Source organism: Pleurodeles waltl, chromosome 3_1 (assembly GCF_031143425.1).
Source record: "Pleurodeles waltl isolate 20211129_DDA chromosome 3_1, aPleWal1.hap1.20221129, whole genome shotgun sequence".
Classification (NCBI taxonomy): Eukaryota; Metazoa; Chordata; class Amphibia; order Caudata; family Salamandridae; genus Pleurodeles; species Pleurodeles waltl.
The window spans coordinates 399943636-399966684 of record NC_090440.1 but is presented as its reverse complement, the minus strand read 5'-3'; the positions used below and the strand labels follow the sequence as shown (position 1 = coordinate 399966684).

The 23049-nt window shown below is 40.5% G+C and overlaps 1 protein-coding gene across 1 annotated transcript in view; it reads right to left on the bottom strand.

Moving 5' to 3' along the window:
• The window catches only part of MAP1A (microtubule associated protein 1A), a 598226-nt gene that overhangs the window by 436189 nt on the left and 138988 nt on the right, over nucleotides 1–23049 (bottom strand). Inside the window, exon 2 of the mRNA XM_069222605.1 lies at nucleotides 1944–2045. Coding sequence (XP_069078706.1) covers nucleotides 1944–2045 — 102 coding nt within the window. The remainder of the gene's footprint in view (nucleotides 1–1943; nucleotides 2046–23049) is intronic.

The following is a 23049-nucleotide window of genomic DNA, read 5'->3' as shown; positions in this document are numbered from 1 at the left end:
TTGCGCAGGAAAAGGGCCGTGAAATGGAGGGTTCTTCTGGTGACTGCAAGACACCTTATCTTTAAAGATGTCAGTGTGGCTAAACATATATGTTACCCTTCCTAATATGATGACTTTTCCAGTGATTGTTGCCTGATGTTGCCTGTCCAAGATGATGCCAATCTATTTTCTATGATCGTATTTCCTTTGTAGACTCTACATAAGAAAGCACTGATAAAAGATGGATGTGCTGCATTTATTGCCCAAATGCTACCACTTTTGTCCCATGATACTTTCTCTACTTTGTAGCTGTGTTTCTGCTCGATTTTGTAGTTCTAGGTCTAGATCTATGCTGGGTTCTTCACAATCCTGGTTTAGGGTAGAGTTTTTGTTTTTTCAATACTTGCATTCATTTAATTGACTACATTTTCTAAAAGTGTTTTTTGCCTATTGTAGCTTTTTCCTCCCAGCTTGGACACTCCTAATATGACACTTGACAAGCGTCAATTTCTATATTTTAAATGGAGGTTGGTACCAGGCTGTTGGGTGAATTAGCTCTTTCTTCAGTCAATCAAGAAAGAAACGTGATAGATGTCACACCTTACAGTCTTTACCATATTGGGGTCAATAAGACAGCCCTAAGGACAGAACATGCTGTACTAGCAAAGGCAGAAATATAATGGTAGCCTATTTCTAGGACTGGAACTAAAACTAAACTAAAAGAACTTAAGAGTAGCAATCAAATTGGAAACTCATTGAAGGAATTATATGTAGGCTTCATCATCTACTGTGAAGGTCATATGGTTTAAATCTGAGTTTAGTACCTTAAGAAACTGAAATTTATAGAGGGGATTAGGATCACTGACATCCTTCTAGCCATGATATACATTGTTGGTTGTCCCCCTGTTTGACTACATCCAACCCTTCTTCTTCCATTGCTGTTTTAATTTGTAGAATACTGGCATTATATGTATTCAGAAAACCCTGTTCACCTCCATACATGTGCCTCGGTTATGCCTTTTTCTCTCCCCCAGTTTAGTTAACTCTGGCACTTACCTTACATATTTTTTTAAAAAGAAGTCAAACACATCAGACAGCAAATATCTAAATATAACATCAAACTGATTTTCCACTGTCTTCTTTCAGGCAGTATCATTAGCATTCACATTTTAATTATTAGAGAAGAATGATTTAGAAGGATGTATAGATGTATGCCTGGGGGCATCTTCCCCTTTAAGAATCATGACCACAGCTTCAGGTGGAGATGGCAGTGTCTATTCTCCACACTGTCTTCCTCGATGGGAAACATTTTTTAAAGCAGCTCTGAACCTTTTAATAGGCATGTGCTGCTTTAAACAAATGTTTCCCATTTGAGAATGCAAATACGGGGACACGGGTCTGCTATCACTTGCAGGCTTTCATCTTAGCCTTTGCAGCCAAACACTGGGAGGCCTAATTAATATTCATTAGGCAGGTTGTTTGACGACCCCCTGCAAATGTACAATTTACGATGTGACCTATTAGTACACAGGTCAAATAACAATTTGCATTTCCACTTTCCACCCAGTAGGTTTGGTAATTGCACTTCCCTGGTTTGCTTATTGGAGTAGAGCATCAAGCTTTCACTTATAGCTAGCTGCAGATGTCATTAAGCACTATTTATTTACATGCTGCACTCTTGTGTTTACAAAAGTACTAAAACGTAATATGTCCCAACCTAGCTGCTCAGATGCCAGTTAAAAGCACATATACTACCCCAATGATTTTGGTGAAATTACATTAGCCCTTGTCACCATGGGTTCCACCTAAAGAGTGTTCTACTGACAGCTCTGCCATTACAAAGCCGGTGCGTCTTTAGCTTGCTAGATTGAAATTAGCAATCTAGCAATTTACATACAGCAAATAGAGGCAAGACGTAGAAAAAATAATTAGTGCTTTTAGAAAAAAGCTTCAGCAAAGCTTACCTTTAACATCTGATGAGAAATGGGCAAGATGGCGTGTCACAAAAAGCCTGAGCTGCTGATTCAGGTCACACGAAGTGAGGTCAATGTTCCACGAACGAATACCTATAGGATATAGAAAGATACGTTTAATATCTTCTCACTGAAGATTCACCTTGTGACTGCAGTGAATTCATAATCATCATCTTCATTCTAAGGGTGAATTTAGCCCATATTAAAATTGCATTTGTTATACTTTAACACATATGCGAACAAAAACAAAAACAGACACAAAGCTAATCACTTTTCATAGCGATAAATTGTTCTGGAACAGTCTAGTCAAAAAGTTAAATGTAAAAATAAATTGTATTGCAGTGAACTTGATCATCATCATCACATTTATTCAGTGTAATAAATGTCAAATTATTTAACCCAAAAAAATCAATACAAAGCAGTCAAAATAAATAAGAAACATAGTTAAAATGGTAATCAAAGACATAAAGAGTGTGTACATCAATCCTATAATTTGCACCACCGCCATAGGGTTACATAGAATGTTCAAAGCTCGATCGGCACTGTTATTTTATTTAGAATTAACTTCTGTCGTATGTTGCGAAGGACTGGACAAAGGAAGAAAACATCTGTAAGATCCAGTGGAGCTAATATGTATAACAAGCAAATCGAATTCTGACCACGATGAGGATACCATTTTGATAAATTGGTATTTAGAATTAGGTCATTAGTTCTTATGTTTAAAATCAATCTACATAGCATATGGTTGACAAGTAATAATAGATATGGCTGCATCACTTTAGGTTTTGCATTTAAGCAGACAGTATCTTGGTGGACTTCATAACTACAACAGTCAATAACTTCCTCGTAATGCATCTTCCCTCTTACGCTTGTAATTAATTCTGAGAAGGAGTCTACAGGTAAAGTAGATAACTAAGAGCCAGATTTTAGACCCAATTTATCTAATAAAAAAAGACAAACAGACAAAGATGGGAATACGTTTATGAATATCTAATAGAGTTTTTATAATTTTTCCATTCACTCTATCAAGAAAATGTAAATGCTTGTATAATACTAATTCCAGTGCCATGCAAGGTTATTGGCGGAATCCTGGCATCGTTTACAGTTAATGTGTGATTAAGGTGTTTTTATGAAGGCCAAGATGCCCCGTGAGGAGACTGATGGAAGAAGACCTTTGGTTGAAATATATTGGACTCGGGATGAGGGGTACAAATGTTGTGGTATCATGAATCGTAAGGATTTATAAGTGGACACTAGTTCCAAATTCTCTTTCCCCCAAATACAAGGTGAAGTTACATTGCCTCCATTGTGACTTTTAGATTTTTCCATGATAATTTTCAAAAGGTAGAATTGAAATGAATACATAAGGAGTCAAGGTCTCTTTGGAGATTAACCAGAATAAAGTCTAAGATTAGCTCATTATCTGCATATAGCAGAGCGCTCAGATTTGTTTTACCCGATTTGGTGGGAAATTTTGAAACTGTGTTAATGACTATTCATAAGTCATAAATATAAAACGAATATAGAAAGATGATAAAAGAGGGCCCTGTTTCAGCCCATACAGACTAGTTACTTTCTTTGTGATGCCAGCAGTTGATCCCACAAGCACGCTAGCCCATTTTCCAAAGAGAAGGGGAATCAAAATTGTCAGCTATACTGAGGGAATTTCTGGGCAACACAACAAGATGAGGGACGGAGTGCTGAAACTTTTCAAACACTCACCCCCAGTCACAGATCTGGGCTAAATCCATTATTCTTTTGCCCACCACGCCACCCCAGTTTGGGGACCACCCATATGCAAATAAGTCTTGACCCTATTCACCATGGAAACAGTCCAGCCCGAACTGCCAGTACTGATTCTCCCTGGACCGGAAACAAGCATCCTCACCCCCAGTCACAATTCTGGGTTAAATCCATTGTTCTTTTGCTCACCTTCTCTTTTGTGTTGCTAATTTCTAGGGCAGCCAGCTAATACCACGCATGAGGTATATCTACCTTGTTGAAAGCTATTAAAAATGTGCAAACATGGCATACCTCTACTGTTCTTTCCATTACATATATTGCTCATAGATGACTTGCAGTGCAGAAACAGCCAATTTGCTGAAAGGTTATAATAGCCTTTTCTGCTACCCAAGCTTGGAGGCGCACCAATATTGATTCTGCAACAGAACAAGATGATGGATGGAGTGCTGAAAGTTTTCAAACACTCACCCCCAGTCACAGACCTGGGTTAAATCTATTGTTCTTTTGCTCACCATGCCACCCCAGTTTGGACCCAGCCATATGCAAATGTATCATGACCCTGTTCCCCATGGGAATAATCCAGACAGAGCTGCCAGGCCTGGTCCTCCCTGGATTGGAACAAAGCATCCTGGGACCAGTTTCAGGGTATCACACCTCATCAGATAGGTGCAATATGTTTTTTCAAAATATTTATGTGTGGTGATTTTGTATATTGGAACCTTGTAGACTGATTAGTGATGTAATAGTTCAAGTGCCCTGCATGTGTCAACAATGGGAAGTGTTGGCTCTGACTGAAAGGACACCACCTGCTTTTGAGCCGTTTACATGTGCATGTGTACTCTTTGGTGTGCTCTTGAGTCTTAAATTGTAACGAGTAAACCAGGTTCTTTTAAACGTTGACTCCTTAAGGTCTTGATTACAGGCATTTTTTTGGATGGGAGGGGGGGAGCAATCGGAGAAATCCGCCAGCCCAGAGGAAATCTTTTTCCCTCTCACCAGCATTAATTGGCACAGAGTCACAAGATATTGAACTGAGGCTGGCATTCAAAGCTGGTTTTCTTTGTTCCAAAGGCAAAAGCTATAGGGACTAGGCCACATCACTGTCATCACTGTCAGAACCAATGTTGAAGAAGCCTTCATGGGAGAGGCCTCTATGTTTTCTAAGTAGTAAAACCAGGAAAGCTGAGGGGGGCGAATGTATCACTACACCATAGTGATGTGCTGTACTGTTGAGCAGTGTTGTGTTGTGCATTGCTGGAACTACCTATACCTGTATTTTGCAATATTAGCATCCTTTATGGAACCTCTTTTTTAGTGAGAATCAACCATATCACGTATGCCCTCCTTTTAAAGAAAGTTAAATTTTTCAATGAAAATGTGCATATATCCCGGTGGACTAACAATTATTTCGTAGCGTCCTATATTGACAGATTAAAGGAGAGAGACCATTTCATAGCTGTCAGTGGCAGGACTGCTCAATTTTCTAGTCTAGCCAGCAGTCCCTTGGAAATGATGATGTCCTTGTGTATTGAATTGAACTGAAATTGCATTTAGATAGTGCTTACTACCCCTGACAAGTCGTTGAAGCGTTTATTTGGCGTATGTGTATGTTAACAATGGCTTAAATCTCATATTAGCGCACTCTGAATGTTCCTCAGTAGGTGAGCAAGTACTGCCTTCAATCTTGTGCATGTCACATTGCCGTAGACCTACATGTATTGAACACACTGACACCTTTGTGAGGTTAACTTTTTTTTTTGTTGCACCTAGCGAACTGGCCTACATATAGTCAAAGTTCCTCTTCGCTCCTGACTCCCCCTTTTCCTCCCCTCTTGCCTCTGTCTGACTGCTGTCCCACAGTGGGTGACCACCTCACTAGGTGGACCCTCCTGCAGTTTGGAGATGTGATAATGCAGGCACTGGCATTTTCACATCTGGGGAGGCGAAACAAATGAAATAGGAATGTAAATATTGCAAAAAAACAAGGTAAAGCCATCAGTATTATGTGTTATTCAATTCTTCCCTATAGTTATGAAAAGAGATTTCCCTCGGCTTCAATGTTGCAGACCTCTTTGGTGATGGAGTTTCTGTCAGAATCGGGGATGAGCAGCACAACCCTTCAGCCATTTTACCAGTTAAAGGGTGGTGAAGGCTTTAGGTGAGAAACTGTCCAGAAGGGGGGAATCTTACATTTTGTAGTAATTCATTCTGTATTTCTCAGGGGCAATGTGGCAGAGCTGGAATACCAAGTTGCCCTGCTTCCCCAGACAACAAATATCCATGGTATTGAACATTTCTTTTGCAGAAATAAAACCCTTTTCGATTTTTAGAATGAGTCAAATACACCGCCAAATTACCCCTGGCTAGTAGTTCGGAGAAGACAATCAAAGAAGAGAACTAGTAACTTGAAGTGGCACCATTTGAAAACACCATATGAAATAACATTTCACTCATTCAAAATTAACAAGAAATTAACTGTAGAAATGAAGTGTATGCAGCATGTGCTTCCATTCACAAAACCACAATTCAACAGATGGAAATACAAAGCTGTTGGGACACCTACACAGCTTCCCATCTACAGCTCGTGTTTTTTTAATTTAAAGATCGCTCTTGTTAACTCTACAACACGTTAAATACAGACTACTGGATCAAACAATGGCATCTGATGAGTCATTGAATTTATGATGCGATGGTTGTAAAAATCAAGTGGTTTGGCATGTTATGCATCACAAGCAACCAGCATTGTTACGGTTACTCAAAGCACAAATGAAAAATTGCAATCTCTAGTTCAAGAAATCAAGATACCGTTTTTAAAAAAAACATATAATACTCGTGCTCACAAAAAACATTACAAACAAGAGATAAATGAAAGCGGGAGGGGTCATAAATTTCTGCATTTCAAGTTAGCTAAAATTGAAATTTGTCAGACTTGTGATGAAGGTCATCGACAGGAAATGGCTGGTACAGTTTGAAGGTATGTACGGAATAGCACAATAGATAAGAGCACCTCAATCAATACAGCACTCTTTCACAATAAAGTGAGATACATCTAAAATAAAACATGTAATTTCAATTCTGCACAGGCACCCCATTTTAAGTCGGACATGGAAAGTATGCCAGACTTTGTACTATAATATTCTCAATGAACATGTTTCCCAACCAGTCGTGTACTGTCAACAGTTGATGTCACATTAGAAGGTCATCGTATCTATCAGAGTAAGGGGATCATGTTAACCATGGCGGCATGTTCACCGAGACAGTAATGCTGATGGTCTCGTTTCCTGCAGCAGACCACCAGTACAATATTTAGTTGACCACTGTAGCAGTGGTCTATTTCTAACAAAAGTACTCTCGCTGACACAGCAAGAGCATTTTGATCAGAAACAAATGCTGACCAGGTGTCATATTTTTGACTAGCAGAACATTGTTCACAGCAGAAGGTTATTTGTCAAAACCAGAATGCAATGACTTTGACGTGGAGGGGGATGGAAATGCAATGACGAATGGCGGAGAGCAAGTGACGGATGGGTTGCCACCTTTGATTGACTGCTGCCAAAGCTGGATGAGACTCCAATAGAGATCAATCAGGCTAAGTAAGGCAGGGAAGTCGTGAGCTTAGAAGGGCTGAAGTCCTTGTGACGTGCCAGCTCTGCCGTAAATCGGTGGGGCCTGCCAAACATGTCCTAAGAACCCCACCCAGTTGCAAGGTGGGGAAGTGCCACTTTTCTGATAGAAAAGACCTTTCAACATAGGGCTACCAGGTAGCAGTGTCAGTAGCAATGGTAGTTGTCCCATTCTAAGGTGGCTTTACTGTCACTGATTTTTCCTGCAAGGACCGCGTGGCGGTCTTGGCTGGAAAATTTAAACAAACAATAGCACAACTAATAGGTTGCAGTACTAAAAGGCTAAGTTATTGCCTTTGGCAATGGTTTCCCAATTGTAGTCACATGCATACATCACCACACAAGTTCATGCAATTCTGGTAATTTTGAAATGGGTTTTCCATTAAACAAACACATTCTAAAATGGACGCCAATGCACATGCATGTGTCATGCCACATATGTGTACATGCCTCATGAAGCATGTGTGTACATGTGTCATGATACAGGTGGTCATTTTAAATTCAGCCTTATAACATGACAGGTGGCCATATTAGAATGGAAAATAAAAAAATGTAAAAAAAAAAACAGAAGTACCCTTGACTATTATGACTGCATAGCTGTTTGTAACAGGATCCACATTTACTTTGATGTTTGAGAGGCCTCTAGCTGATACAGGTTTGATTTGTGTATCATAATGTTGGCCATTTATTTATATGTAACGATTTCGACCGATTAGAAATTTGTTAGATATTCTATCCTGATTAGATCTGATGAAAGATACTCAGTTCCAAGATGGCTGCCACAGTTTTGGGGACTGGTCATGTGATTTTTAAGGGGTAAGGCCTTCCTAGCGTTGGGTTAAGAGGGACTATTTGTCCACCCAGATACTTATAACTGTATACCTGTGTTAATAAGATCTGGATTCACTTTGATGTTTGAATGCATTATATTGTTGCCCATTTTTTGTATGAAATGTTAGGACTGAACAGGAATTAAATAGGTTTGATGAAACATATTCTGTTCCAAGATGGCTCCCGCAGTTGTGTGGATAGGTCATGTGACTTCTAAGGGGCTATGCCCTCCAGGCGTTTGTTTAAAAGGTACTGCTTGTTTGCATGCCTGAGCTTTATGATTGATTCGAGCCCGTTGGGAGTTTACGTATCTGTGGTGAAGTAAGTAATATTTGTGTCTAATGGATTTATTTTCTTTAGCGACTTGAAGTTGAGTGTGTTTTGTGGGATTCTGGTTAATGGATTGGCGTTTATTTTGTCTTCATGTAGATTACATCATCCTTTTTTTTAAACTGAAGTAACTGACTAGTGGTAAACATGGTACTGCAGAGTCCTGCTACTGTAGATCGCATGTTAGTACTTTACTCTTGACTTGCAATGTTTTTTGTTTAGTTGGATGTGCCAGATGAAAAGGATTAAGCAGTGCTGTTCTAGGAAGTTGATGTTGAAGCATGTATTAATATGCTGTGTTGCTTTATTTTTGGAATTGTTTTCGGGTATTAGTTGGTTCACTTTGCTTGGGGATATTTAACTTTTGTCAGTTGTTTATGGAGCACTGGTGGGTGATTTTATCTTATTTTATGAATGTGTATATATATGTGTGTAAGTATGTTTGTATGTATATGTGCATATATATATGTATATACACTTTTTGGTGTAAATTTGGTGTTGCATGTTATGACGATGTGAAAAATGCAAGTTTTACACTGAGGTTTCTGTAAGCTGTTTTTTGGGGTGCCTTGTAAGTAGGAGATTCACTTGCATGTACAGCGTGGTTTGGTTTTCTGCTGCCTTTTAGTGTTGTTTAGAGTTTTATTAATGTGGGTTATTTATTGTGTTGTAGAGCAACAATTATTGTGATTTAATCCACTTTGGCACATTGTCCTGAGTATGGTCTTATAGACAGTTTGACCCTTGGGAGACCAAAAAGTCGACCTTATACTCTCCATGACGCAATTCTTCACATGAGCTGCTGGAGTCCATTAAGAGTGATTCCTGATTGTTTGAAAGACTTCATTTAGGAACCTAACCTTTTGTGGTTGGAGAGTCAGGAGGGTTGGTGCTCTCCTTCTGTCCTTTGGATGTAAAGGGATTGTGGACTAGAGAGGTCACCAGTGCATTTGTATAAAAACACTAAAAATTCTCTTTTGCTTTGCTATATTGATGAATATATTATTAGTGAATATATAAAAATTATTCATTTTTCCAGAAACGAATTCCATGCTGTTTGAAGATTTATTCATTTATGGAATTTGATCTATCGTTAATTACAACATTAATAGTATTTCATATCGCTGGAATATTTGCATGCAAAAGGATCCTCCATGAACAGTGTGTGCTTTACAGTTTATAATTTTTATCTGTGTCACATGTCATGCTCAAGAAATATCAGATGGCAACTAACCCACCTGACGGTGATCATCTAGTCTGTTCTAATTATCTGTGTGATATCAGGTGGCAATTTGCAAACCAACAGGCTTTAACCCTAAAAACAGCAATTCTCCTATATGGATTTCTTGCAAAACAAAAAGCTTTTTGCGATCAGCAAAGTTAAGCCTATAGGCTTTGTCAAGACATCCACAATACATAGTGGGAGGCTTTTTCACCACATTTAAAAATCAATTAAGTACAACTATTGGTTTTACATGAACATAAACATTGCCATGTCATTTCTACCTAGAGCAGTGGTTCCCAACCTGTGGTCCAGGGACCCCTTGGGGTCCACAAAGCCTCCTCAGGGGGCCCGCAACACCTTAGTAAATTAAATAATATTAACAGGTTAGATCCCCAGCTGTCAGTATTGACTTATTGGGGGGTCCCCAGATTCCAATAATGTTTCAGTGGGGGTCCACGGGTTCCAGTAATGATAAAGTGGGGGTCTACAGAAGTCAAAAGGTTGGGAACCACTGACCTAGAGGGAACCATCAAATAGTTTAGACACTCTAAAGTATACACTGAGAAGAACATAGAGTCTGGAACAACTCTCATTTACTGTGGCCAGACCTAAAAAGGGGCATCTCAACTTAACGCATTCCAATTGCATTCGGCAGAGGGTTCACAATGTAAAACCCATTGGTATTCCTTTTATCAGAGAATTTCCTATGTAAATCGGTCCCTATTGCATTTGCATTAAGATTCACAATACAAACCCCTTTGTCTTTGTCAATGAGTTTTCAATACAAACCCACTCCAGTTGTATTTTTTAGAGAATGCACAATGTGCTTCATTTAAGAACTCCAGTCTATGCAGACCCAGAGTCATTGGACGTTACTTGGCCTAATTGTGACTAATGGGAGTCTTTCATTTCTGGTGTTGTGGTACCTCCTACCTCAGACCCTCAAACACGGCACTAAGGGCCTGATTCTAACTTTGGAGGACGGTGTTAAACCGTCCCAAAAGTGGCGGGTATACCACCTACCGTATTACGAGTTCCATAGGATATAATGGACTCGTAATACGGTAGGTGGTATATCCTCCACTTTTGGGACGGTTTAACACCGTCCTCCAAAGTTAGAATCAGGCCCTAAGTGCCCTATTAACAGGTATAGCACCCCAAGGCTGATTCACAGAGGTACTGTGGGCTCGAAACTCAGTCACAACACAATAATACACCACATTAACACTCAATTTATCATTGTCTAGCCAGTATTTTTTCTTTAACAAAAAAGTACTTTAATGCATACAGAAATAAATACCATACTCAAAATAAAAACTATTTACAAGATTTCAACTGGAATTACAAATTGGAACCCCTCCGATAGAGGCCTTGCAGATTACCCAGGGTGCCAATCACATACCCTAAAGAAATATAATTAGGGGCAACTAATCCTGTAAATGTAGTCTGCTCCTATTACCTGTGAGGATCTTTGATGATTTGAGTACAAGTTGGCTCTAGTCATATAGACACAGCATTGGTTCTATAAGGAAAGCACAAGGCTTTACAAAATCAAAAAGGTTATGTCTGTAGGCTTTATAACGTTGAGAGGCCTGCTACCTTTGTCACCTAATTTAGAAAACAGTACTCTAACCCTATCAACCTTAACTTGAACATAAGAGCAACCTTAAAAGAACCCCCTCAAGTAAGTGGAAGGATACAACTCATCCAATCGGTACAAGGTGAGACCAAAATCCTCCTAGGTGGGACATACACAAAAATAAGTAGTAAAACCCCTCGGAACAGCAGCATGACAATTGAGATTGACAACAAAGCCATCCAGCAAGGCCCACTCTTGCATCTGTTTTGTATAAGAACCATTAGGTCTGCCTATACACAGCTAAAATGTGTGTAACCAAGACCTAAAATGAACCCTTACGTGTAGTAAGAAACACCACGTTTTAGGTCTTTCGTTGTGCAGAACAAAAAAGAATGTTGAGCAGGGCACTTCCATATCACAACCACTCAGCATTTAGCTTTGCCTTAAGTGCATACGCTGCACCAGGCAGATGCACTTAAGGGTATTAAATCCTGTCAAGATCCAAAGGCTAAATAATGAGGCCTAAATCTCAGAACGTGGTATGATCTTGGAATATCAAACCGAGCACACCAGCAAGAAATGAAAATAATTTTGAGGAATAATTAGAAATCATGGATACGTAGTAGATATCTTTAAATCTGATTCTGTTATCATTGGTATTTGAAAATGCGTTTTAAAACATGTTTTAGTTGCACTTGCACTTACAGCAGCTGAAATTAGAATTGTAGAAAATATGTAATTGTGTTCCAGGCTCGTTTGTTAGAGAACTGTCTGCAAGTTGATACATTTTTTGCAAAGAAAATCCAGTACTCTGTTTAAAGTGTGCAGGATAAAAATAAAATAGGTAAACTTAATCCAAGTGAGTTGAAATCAAGCAAACAAGCGTTGACAGAGCTAGCAGGTAAGGCTTTCACTGTTAGCATTTTTTTAAATGCTTTTGGAAACATTTACAACAAAACATTATTAAAGTAAAGGAGAGAATATATTTAAAAAACACACACTGCCCCATTACCCCCAGTGGACTGCCCATGCAGTAAGTTGTGGTGGGTGGAAACAAAATGTAAATGACACTACTGCAGACCAATGAATGACGAGGGCTGACTGGAAACTGCCCTAAAAACATTTCATGTATTTCTTTTCTAAAATCAAAGGTCTTCCATAATACTACACCAGTGGCGACCGGCAGCTTTAGGAGGGAGCGGGCGGTGGGAAGCACACACTCACACACACTCATTTTTTCACACACAGACATGCACGCACGCACATCCATTAACAACACTCATACCATTCAAACATGCACCAAACATTCATTTTAAAACATCATACACACTCATTCTTTCACACACGCACGCACGCACATCCATTAACACTCATAACACTCAAACATGCACGCGCGCACCAAACATTCAATTTAAAACATCACACACATACACACACACACACACACACACACACTTACCTTCAGCCTCCAGGTCCCAGGAGGGTTGGGACTGCTCCCAGCCTCGTCACAGAGTGGGATGGGGACAGTGAGACTACTGACCCCACCCCACTCTGTGACGAAGTGTCACTGATTGACACTCGCCCTGGGCGCTTCGGGGCTTAAACCTGAAGCGCCCAGGGCGAGTGTCAATGGGTGACGCTTTCCTCGTCACCCAGGGGAGGGCCTCGAGGCACCTTTGCTGAGCCGAGGAGGTCACGCCCATAGGAGCTGTGACCTCCTCAGCCCAGCAAAGTTCAGCTCAGGCAGCCAAGAGTTTGCGCAAATCGCGCATGGCTCACTCCTGGCTGTCTGACCTGAAAATGAAGAGTGTCTGTCAGGCTGACCTTTGCTCAGCCTGACAGTCACTCTTCATAAGGGGCAAAAGGTGGGGGGGCGTGGCCCCTCCGCCCTAAAGGACGGCCGCCACTGTACTACACCTACAAAGATTCAAAAGTGTCAAAGAGCAGGTTTTTGAGATCTTGCACTGAATTCAAAAGGATGATATCTATTAAAACTCACTTATTTCCATTCTTAGAAGTGTGAATTTGTCACTCATTCTGTGTTTGGCAGCACAAGTAACACCGCAAGTGTGGCATTTATATTGTCATGTCTAGACAGCTGCCAAAACCTGAATTCTGAATTTAATTAAAGAATTAAACAGGACAAATGTTCATTCCAAAAAGGCCGTCATTAGTGTGATCAAAGTTTCCGAGAAGTGAAGCAAATGGTTGTGGCCGAGGTTGCTGGCATCGACGGTTCCTGGGGACGCTGGGTCTGGCGGTCACTTCTGAACTGGCACTGAGGGTCACAGTTGATACTGTCATGAACAGTGAGAAAAGGAACTGGTCATAATGGTGATAAAGTATTGGCAGGGCCACTGCGAAAACATGATTCTGCAGGTTCAGCTTCTTCTGCGAAAAGATAAGAGTGCAGCACTTGCCACCTAATTCACAATTTCCTAAATCTTTTCAAATTTTAACCAAAATAGTTATAGCAGTTGCATTACCGTTACTAATCAGAAGCTACCAAGGATGAGAGATCATTCCTAAAACCTCTGTCCTCCATCGTGAGACATCTCTGCCTTGGGTGTCCTAGAGGAATTAGAGCAGCTGCAACTTTTCAACATATAGGACAGCACTGTTCCCTTAGACAACCATAAGTGGTGCTAGCATTATGAGACACCCTGATTGTGCCAGGAAGGCCCGAGACGGGCTGGTTGAAAAGGAGGTACTGACCTGTTTCGGCTGTATGGCGAAGCAAAAAAACTCCAATGCAATTACTGCAACTCAGCCAAATCTTCATACAAACACAGACTACCCATCGACAATTTTTCTAAGCAACACTGTTGCAACCAGTGTCAGTGTTCAAGGAATTCTTATTTCACCTCTACTTGCATTGAGAGTGGTTGTTTTTTCATTCACTGCAACATAAGCTGCCAGTAAAAAAGTCAAGGAATCTATAGGGTCCTGTCTAATAATTTCACACATAATACCTAGAATCTGGACAGGAAGAGATAGAAGGCGGTGTCACCTCTTCACTTTTGAAACTTTCACACGTGTCCCAAAATGATTGAATCTGGATAACATTCTTGACAGATTTTTACAGTGAGGACATGGGAGCAAAAACGCGTAATCGTTGCTTCATTGGGTCGGAGCCATTACATGCTTGAGGTGTATTCAGTGCTCAGTAGGAAACTATAGATTGAAGTCAAGGGGAGGTGGGACTAGTAGACAAGAGAGTATTTTAGGAGTCTACAGATAATCATTGTATTTTATTTAATGTTATACGGAACTGTGACCTCTTAGTGCTGTCGCTGTGAGGTATAGCAGTACCAGCCTAAAACAGCATCCTAGTTTAGGCCTAGCCACAGAGTGCTAACCTTTCAATACTCCTGTACAACAAAAGTTGCTCTAAGCAAAGCATGTGCGAAACACTCAAAAAGAGGTATTCTAGGGCTGTTATTGGTGGTCTGTCAAGCAGACTTTTGGGTCTTGCTGGCAGTGTAATTCACGTGCAAGCTTACACTGTAAACTGACCTACCATACTGCATTTTAAAAACACTAACCCACCACTCTCTGCTGCACCCTAAGGACACTAATCATTCTCACACCACTGCATCCTAGAGTCAGAAAACCACTATGGTCCACTGCACCACAAAGAAGGTAATCTGCTTAACTGCATTTCATCAGGCAGACCCTAACCCCACCATTCTAGTAGCACATGATTACTACACTGCACCTTGTGGCCACTGACACGCCACACAGCAGTGTCCACGGGACATAAACCCATCACATTGTATTCAAGGAACTAACTGACCACATTGCAATATATTCTTTTGAAACTTACCAATATTCACTGTAATCTAGGGACTCTCCCCATCACACTTTACTGCTTCACAAAGACACTAATGCACCACAAAGCACAACATCTGAGGCATGCTTATCTATTGTGGAAATGACAATTGTAGGGCCGACCCTCTCCTCACCCAACCAAGTATGCCTTATTCGTCCCAGGAATTTACCATTTCCCAAGTGGAAGTTCTGGAAAGGGGCCTATCATTTTGCCCCACCACTCAATGGGATTTAAGAACAACTAAAATAGATCTATTTAAATTCATAAGTCTGAAACTAAAAGTGTTCTTTTCAGACAAACCAAGAGCAAGAATAACAGGCTCTGGACAACCAATCACGAGTGAAGTAACAGTGCAAGATCTCAAAAACATAAATCCCCTCATGAATCTTTCAGAAACAGATACAATGGACACCACATCAGATGTGACGGAAAGAGCAGATGTACTGGGCATTGACACCGCGCATACAAAAGCTAATCAATTTTTTTTAATGAAATCAACATTTACACCTGCCCGACCACTAGGGAATACAATAGACCTTTTCCGCGCAGCACTTCTGGAAGATTTGAAAGGGAATATCAAAAGTAAAACAAAACAAGATATCTATCATCTAATATTACACAAGGACAGAAACGGGAAATCAAGGATCTCAAGGATAACACAGAACTGATTATAAAAGAAGCAGGTAAAGAAGGCAATGCTGTAAACCTGCATACTGATGACCATCTGAAGGAGATCTATCAGCAATTGGAGGATGCCACATGTTACAAAAAATACCCAAAAAAACAACTTTGGAAGTACAAAAAAACGTGTCAGAATTTCTTGACAAACAGTACAACAAATGTCTGATAACTCTCGATGAGAAGCAATTTTTGTACATAAATGACCCAGTAATGTCCACAATATGTGTTCTACCAAGAATAGCCCCATCAGAGAATGGCCAATTCTTGCAAGGATAGATAATATCTGTTCTCAGTTAGGGGGATTCATAGACAATAACCTACAGCCTTTTATGAAGTGCTTACCGTCTTGTGTTAGGGACACAAAAGACATATTAAACAAACTGGATACCATCGATTGGCAACCGGATGACATATTGGCTACAATAGATGTAGTGAGTCTCTACACATCACTTAAACATTCTGCCAGCATGTAGGCAGTGAGAAAAGCACTGTCTACTAGATCGGTTCACTTTCTAAAAAGCAACCAGATGATTTTAGAAATGCTCGACTTCTGTCTTCAAAACAATTTTTTCGCATTCAATGGATCCATATTTTTACATCAAGGGACTGTGGTAGGGGGCAAATTCACTTCCCCGTACACTTGTATTTTTATGGACAAGGTTGAGAAATACTGCCTCTGGAATGAGAAATATGACCAATTTACCAACAATATAATGTTTGGCCAGATATATTGATGATATATTGATGATTTGTCAAGGTCCACACAACACATTCCAGGAGTTTATCTCTGAACTGTCTGAGAGTGAAATGGGCGATCAAGTGAGTTCCTCTACTTCTAAAGAAGAAATCCTATTCCTGGATCTAACATTATACATTGACCAACACCAACTACACAGTAGAACACATAGCAAATTCCATCTTGCACACTATGAGTTGCCATCCTAAATCCACAACTGATTGAGAACATGCATGAAACTGATCAGTTGGACAGGAATCAATTCCTACAGGACAAGGAGAAGACAGCAACGAAAACACAAACAATTTGATTAATTACAGAATATCATAATGGTCACCATTGCATCAGGAAAACCTTGAGAAAACATTAGTCACTTTTAACGCATCACACACCATTACAAGAGGGGATCGTTAGCATCGTTACTATCAAGAAGGTAACCAAAATTCCAAATGTAAAAAGATCTAACTTAGTGTGCCTGTTGTGGCAACCAAGTGCAATTCTATTTTATCTCAATACTTATGTTTTCTCACCCACTTGAGTTGAAGAATGCAATTCAACAATAATTAATATAATAATGTAATAATGTATAATAATGTATCCCCCTGTCACTGCATCTCCGTACTCATCTCTCGTCATTTATTTACTTTTGTTTCCCTTCATATCCAAACATTTCTTTAGAATAAGTTACTTAGAAAATAAGGATCACGGTTTAATTCATTTTAAGGTTTATTTTTTAGCACTAACACAGTTAGAAGGATGCTAGCACATGAGCACTACATTTGGTTTAACAGCACCAGGATTCACCGGAGGTGAAATATTCAGTGAAGAATGCATAATTTAATTTAATTAAGTGTATGTTGATTTAATGGCATGACACGCAGGCTGGGATTATGCAATCTCCTTTTATTGCCCGCTCGCAGCAGAAACAATAAAAAAGAACTTAGAACACTTTAAACATTCCAAAGGACTATAAGGTTCAACAACCAGCAGCCATCTTCCTTCTTTTGTTGCTGCTGCTCACAAGATAAGTACCTCTCTACCCTATGATTACTATTATTCCTGCTAGCGCTTATTGATGTCTACGTATTGTTATATTGTGTGTATTTTATCCCTGGTCATTTAATAATATTGTAGTACTGTTTATTATAGCTGGTATTATTTGCGGTTTACCTTGTCTTTAACAGCGATGTATAACTGGTGCTTTATTTACCTCCACACATTGATTTACTGTTTCTTATTGCCCCGACTGTGAAGTCGCATTGCCTGCTTTTATTTGAATTATGTGCCTCCAACGCGGTGTGTTTGCTTTCGTGGCTGCCTCATGAAGAGTGCATGTCGACAATGAGACCGCGCACCCTTGCTCATTGCTTAGTAACCTAGCAGGGAGGCCTTCTCGGCTTTTGAGACGCGCGTGCCTCTCCTCTTCCTTGTGACACTCACAGAAGAGACTCCAGCATTTCAGCTGCATGCCGTCTTACTAGTAATGCCCGTGCTGGCAAACGAGCCACGTGCCTTCGAAAAATCAGTTGACTGGCCATCATTTCATCTGCGGTCGCATATGCGTATATTGCCTCCTACCTAGCTATTTCCATTTAATTAACGAGTTGGTAGACCTGGTTTCTCACCGCCGATTCCCCCGCCAGTCTCTTGATCCTTCAAGCAAGGACTACCTGCTCTTTTTTCCTCACTTCCCCTTCAATATTAAAGGAAAATCCCCTACGCCCCCTCTTTCCAAATGTTTTCCTGTTGACTTCCACTTAGAAGAAAATACTAGGGGTGTGCGGTGATCTCCGCTCCACTTATGGAGTTTGCAGAGTTTTTCCCACTCTGCGCTCCGCTTAGAGCACAGAGTCCTGAAGTTTTTCCCTCATTCACCCTCACCAACGTTAAGTTGGCGAGCGCGAGCAAGGAGAATCTTTCTCAGACCACCTCCCAGCAAGATTCCTCAATGCGGGCAGTCGCGGATGGTTGCTACCAGTCGTGTTGAGAAACCTTCCATTTGCATTGAGGAAGGTGCCTCTTGAGTAGAAAATCTACTCGAGTGGCAGTAAAAAAGCAGTGCCCTCTTGCGCTGCACATGGTGCTGTTCGCTCAGATTTTTCAGTGCGGTACAAACACCTGGTGATAAAAAACAGTGCGAGCAGCATGACCTAATGCACTCCGTCGCTTGCCGAAATCCACATTGTGCGGCAGAGTGTTTTGGTTACTCCGCCCAGACATAGAAAATACGTTAGCAGGATTTGTTCTTAAATATTTATTATTATATATATATATAAATAACATTTTCTACAATGTCTGAGAGCCAATTAGATCAATCAAAAAATTTGTAGAGCGCGCTACTCACCCAGGAGGGTCTCAAGGCGCTGGGGGGGGGGAGCCCAGGGAGGGGTCTGGGAGGGTCACTGGTCGAACAGCCATGTCTTGAGGTTCTTTCTGAAGACCAGTAGGTCTTTGGTTTTGCAAAGGTCGGTGGGAAGGGAGTTCCAGGTTTTGGGAGCAAGGTAGAAGAAAGACCTGCTGTAAAGATGAGGACACACGTAATCTTGTATTTCTTAAGTTTATTTTCTCAAGCTGGTCCACACATCCTTTCTCAACCGTCTCCCATATCAGAATGCTCTAACCTCCAACCCCCAGGTTCCATCTCCCCACATTCTACATTCCACCCCTCAACCTTCCACTATACTTAAACATACAACACACTTTCCCTCCTTAAACAAAACTAACAAAAGAAATATAAACATTAAAATACATATAACAACAGAATACAGAAAACGTATTGTAAATCAAAACATAATGTAAACACCATACTTTTTTCTAAACAAAGTCTTTGAGCTTTGCAGGCTGTCGTCTCGTCCTGACATAGGACTTTACACGTGACGCAACAGAATTATAATTCACAGGATGATAATTCACAACAGACTGATCATCCATAGTAACATTACCATTACTGTCACCCAACTCCATATTAGCCTCTCCTTCACAAGAACCATTCTCCATGACTTCCTGTTGTTCACAACTTGCCCCTTTTTTTATACAAACACCAGATTGCATCCCACTTTCAAACATCACTAACGGATCAGTTCCACAATTTCCGTCATGATACTCAAAATTACCAGCACATTTTGCCAATCTGCTCACATTCCACACTTTACCATCCTGTGTAACAACACTTTTTTTGAACACTTTTACAACCTTCAAAGCCCTGCCACCTTTCCTCACAAAACCTGGCTCACGCACCTTTACCCAATCACCAACCGAAAAACTAGGTTCCCTCACCTTCCACTTGTCATCATATCTCTTCTTAAATTTCTCTTGTTTCCCCCTCACCCTTTCTCTAACTTCCACCACTGAGATATCCTCCCAGTCCTTACTCAGTTTCTTCTTAAACCACCACGGACACAATTTAGACACAGGATGTCTTCCTTTCAGTAATTTGAATGGACTCACTTCCGTGGTACTTTGCGGGGTAATGCGATAATACCACAACTTCTCCCTTAATTTCTCTTTCCACATTCCCCCAAATCCTCTTGCCCAGCAAATACTATCCTTAAGAACTCGATTGAATCTCTCTACTTGACCATTCCCTTGAGGATCATACAGAGGTGTAGTAACATGTTTGATATTACTATATTTAAAAAAACTTTGCATTTCACCAGAAGTCAGTTGGACGCCATTATCCGAAATCAACACCTCCGGATATCCTTCCCTAGAAAACACCTCCTTGAAAAACTCAATAATAGTTGCAGATGTCACCTGAGCAACCAACTTCACCTCTGGCCATTTGGAAAAATAGTCAATTAACACCAAAGCATAACGTGTATCTGTTGGAAGAGAAAAAAATGGGTCAGAAACATCAAAACCTAACTTCTGCCACGGACAATTCGGCCAGGGAATAGGTTCAAGGGGAGCAGGTACTGTTCTCAGCATTTTCTCCGCATTTACACACACACAACACTCCCTCACAACCCGATCTGCCATTTTGTCTAAACCAGGCCACCAAAAACAAGTGCGTATCAATCTTTTCATAGAAGACATTCCAGGATGACCACGATGTGCCAGTTTCAAAATCACATCTCGCATACCCTTGGGTGGAATGCACTTCCCATTCTTAAACAACAACCCACTCTCTATATGCAATTCATCCCTAACTTTACCATATGGTTCTAACTCAGCAGCTATACAATTCCTTCCTGGCCAACCGTCCCTCACATATCTCTTAACCTCTTGGAAAACTAAATCCTCCTCATCACACTTCATCCACTCATCTTCATGTATACTACCAAACTCGGCAGACATGTATCCAGACACAGAAGATACCACATCCCTTTCCACAATACTCACACCTTTCCCTTCATCCTGTGGAAGACGCGACAAACAATCCGCTACAGCATTACTTCTACCCGGCACATACTCCATTTTAAAACAATACTCTTGCAACCTGGAAACAAGTCTGGCAATACGGGCAGTGGCATTCCAACCTCCCCCAGGAGATAAAATACCTACTAAAGGCTTATGATCTGTCTGCAGAATGAAATTGGACCCCCAAATATAGTCCCGAAAGTGCTCCACAGCCCAAATGCATGCTAGCAATTCCTTCTCAATTACTGCATACCTTCTTTCTGCATCCGTCAATGTGCGAGAAGCAAACGTAACATTCCATTTGTCTCTCCCACATCTCTGAGATAAAACCCCACCAATCCCATACATGCTTGCATCAACAGTAACTATGCATTGTGCCCCCACACAAAAAGGTCTCAAAGTAGGCGCCTGTATTATCTCTTTCTTAATCCTCTCAAATGCATTACTCTGTTTTTCTGTCCATACATATTGAACTCCTTTTCGCGTAAGCTCCCTCAAAGGCTCCATTTTTGTAGCAAAATTCTCAATAAATTTGCTATAATACTCACACAAGCCAGTGAATGATAATAATTTTTCACGATCATCAGGAGCAGGAGCATTTACTATTGCTTCCACTAGGGATCGTTTTGGTACAACACCTTCTCCTGAAATTGTATGACCTAGGTACTCAACAGATTTCAAGAAGAATTTGCACTTCTTCTCCCTTAAAGTCAAACCATTCACACTCAACACTTTACAAACATTTTCTACATGCAGTTTGTGTTCAACTTCATCTTTTGAGAAAATTAAAACATCATCCTGGAAACACTTCACATATTTGTCCATGTCTTTAAACAAATGAAACATCGCTCTCTGGAAGACTGACGCTGCTGACGCCAATCCAAACGGCATCCTCTTAAATTGGTATAACCCTTGCGGGGTGATAAACGCCAAGAGATGTCTAGAATCTTCTGTTAATTCAATTTGGTGATACGCCGATCTCAAATCCAATGTGGAAAAAATATTCGCCCCCTCCAACATACTAATGACCTCATTTATCTTGGGTAAAGGATGGCAATTCACAATGATGTTAACATTTACAGCTCTCAAATCCACACACAGTCTCAAAGAATTGTCAGATTTTCGTGCTAAAGCGATCAGAGAAACCCACTCAGAGGATTCAATCTCTTCTATCACACCCTCATTCACCATATCTGACAAGATCTTCTTTAATTCATCTCTGACACTAATGGGAACATTCCTAAGTTTCTGAATTACAGGTTTGGCATTAGCCTTGACTTTAATTCTGTGGCTGTAGTTGATCAATTTGCCCAATTTACTAGTGAAAACTTGTGGAAACTTAGAAGTAATCCACTCTGTTGCCTCCCTGGACTCTATCACTAATACAGGTTCACTACACCGGGGATTCAAAATTACACCCAATTTTCCTTGGTCCCTCCATCCTAGGACATTAACCCCCTTAACTGCAACATACAGTTTAATATTGGCACGTCTCTCTTTAAAAGTGATTCCAGTTTCAACAAAACCAGTCACATCAATAGTCCTCCCTTCAAAACTTTCAGCAATAATATCTGGTTCCTTCAAATCGGTCAATTCCCAAATTCCCTCAAAGACTTGCTTAAAATAATCTTGTGTAACAATTGTCCAAGGTGACTCCGAGTCTGCCATTAACTCCAGCCTCCTCCCAGCGATTTGTACCTCACATCTAGGTCGTTTTATCTGTTCGCACCGTATTTCATCCCCATGCTTGAGTGACAACACCATGCCCTTTTGCTCATTATCACCCTTCAGCCAATCATGACCATCTTTACCACTACTAACACACGCCATCTTCCCTTTGGCTACATAGTTACTTTTCTTGAAATCTTTACATACCCGAGCAAAATGTCCCAACCTTCCACATTTCATACATTCTTTTCCAACTGCCGGACATTGGGGCGACGATGCAAGATGGTTCACACTACCACAACGGAAACAGGATAGTTTCTCCATCCTATCTTGTCTCACCCATTTCTTACCCACACCAGTATTCTTGAAACCAGGATTACCACTCGAATTACTACCCATCATTGCACCCACCACCTCAGATTCTATATTATTAACTTTATCGACATCCTGTACAGATCTCATCCACTTCTCAGATTGCTCTAGAGCTTTC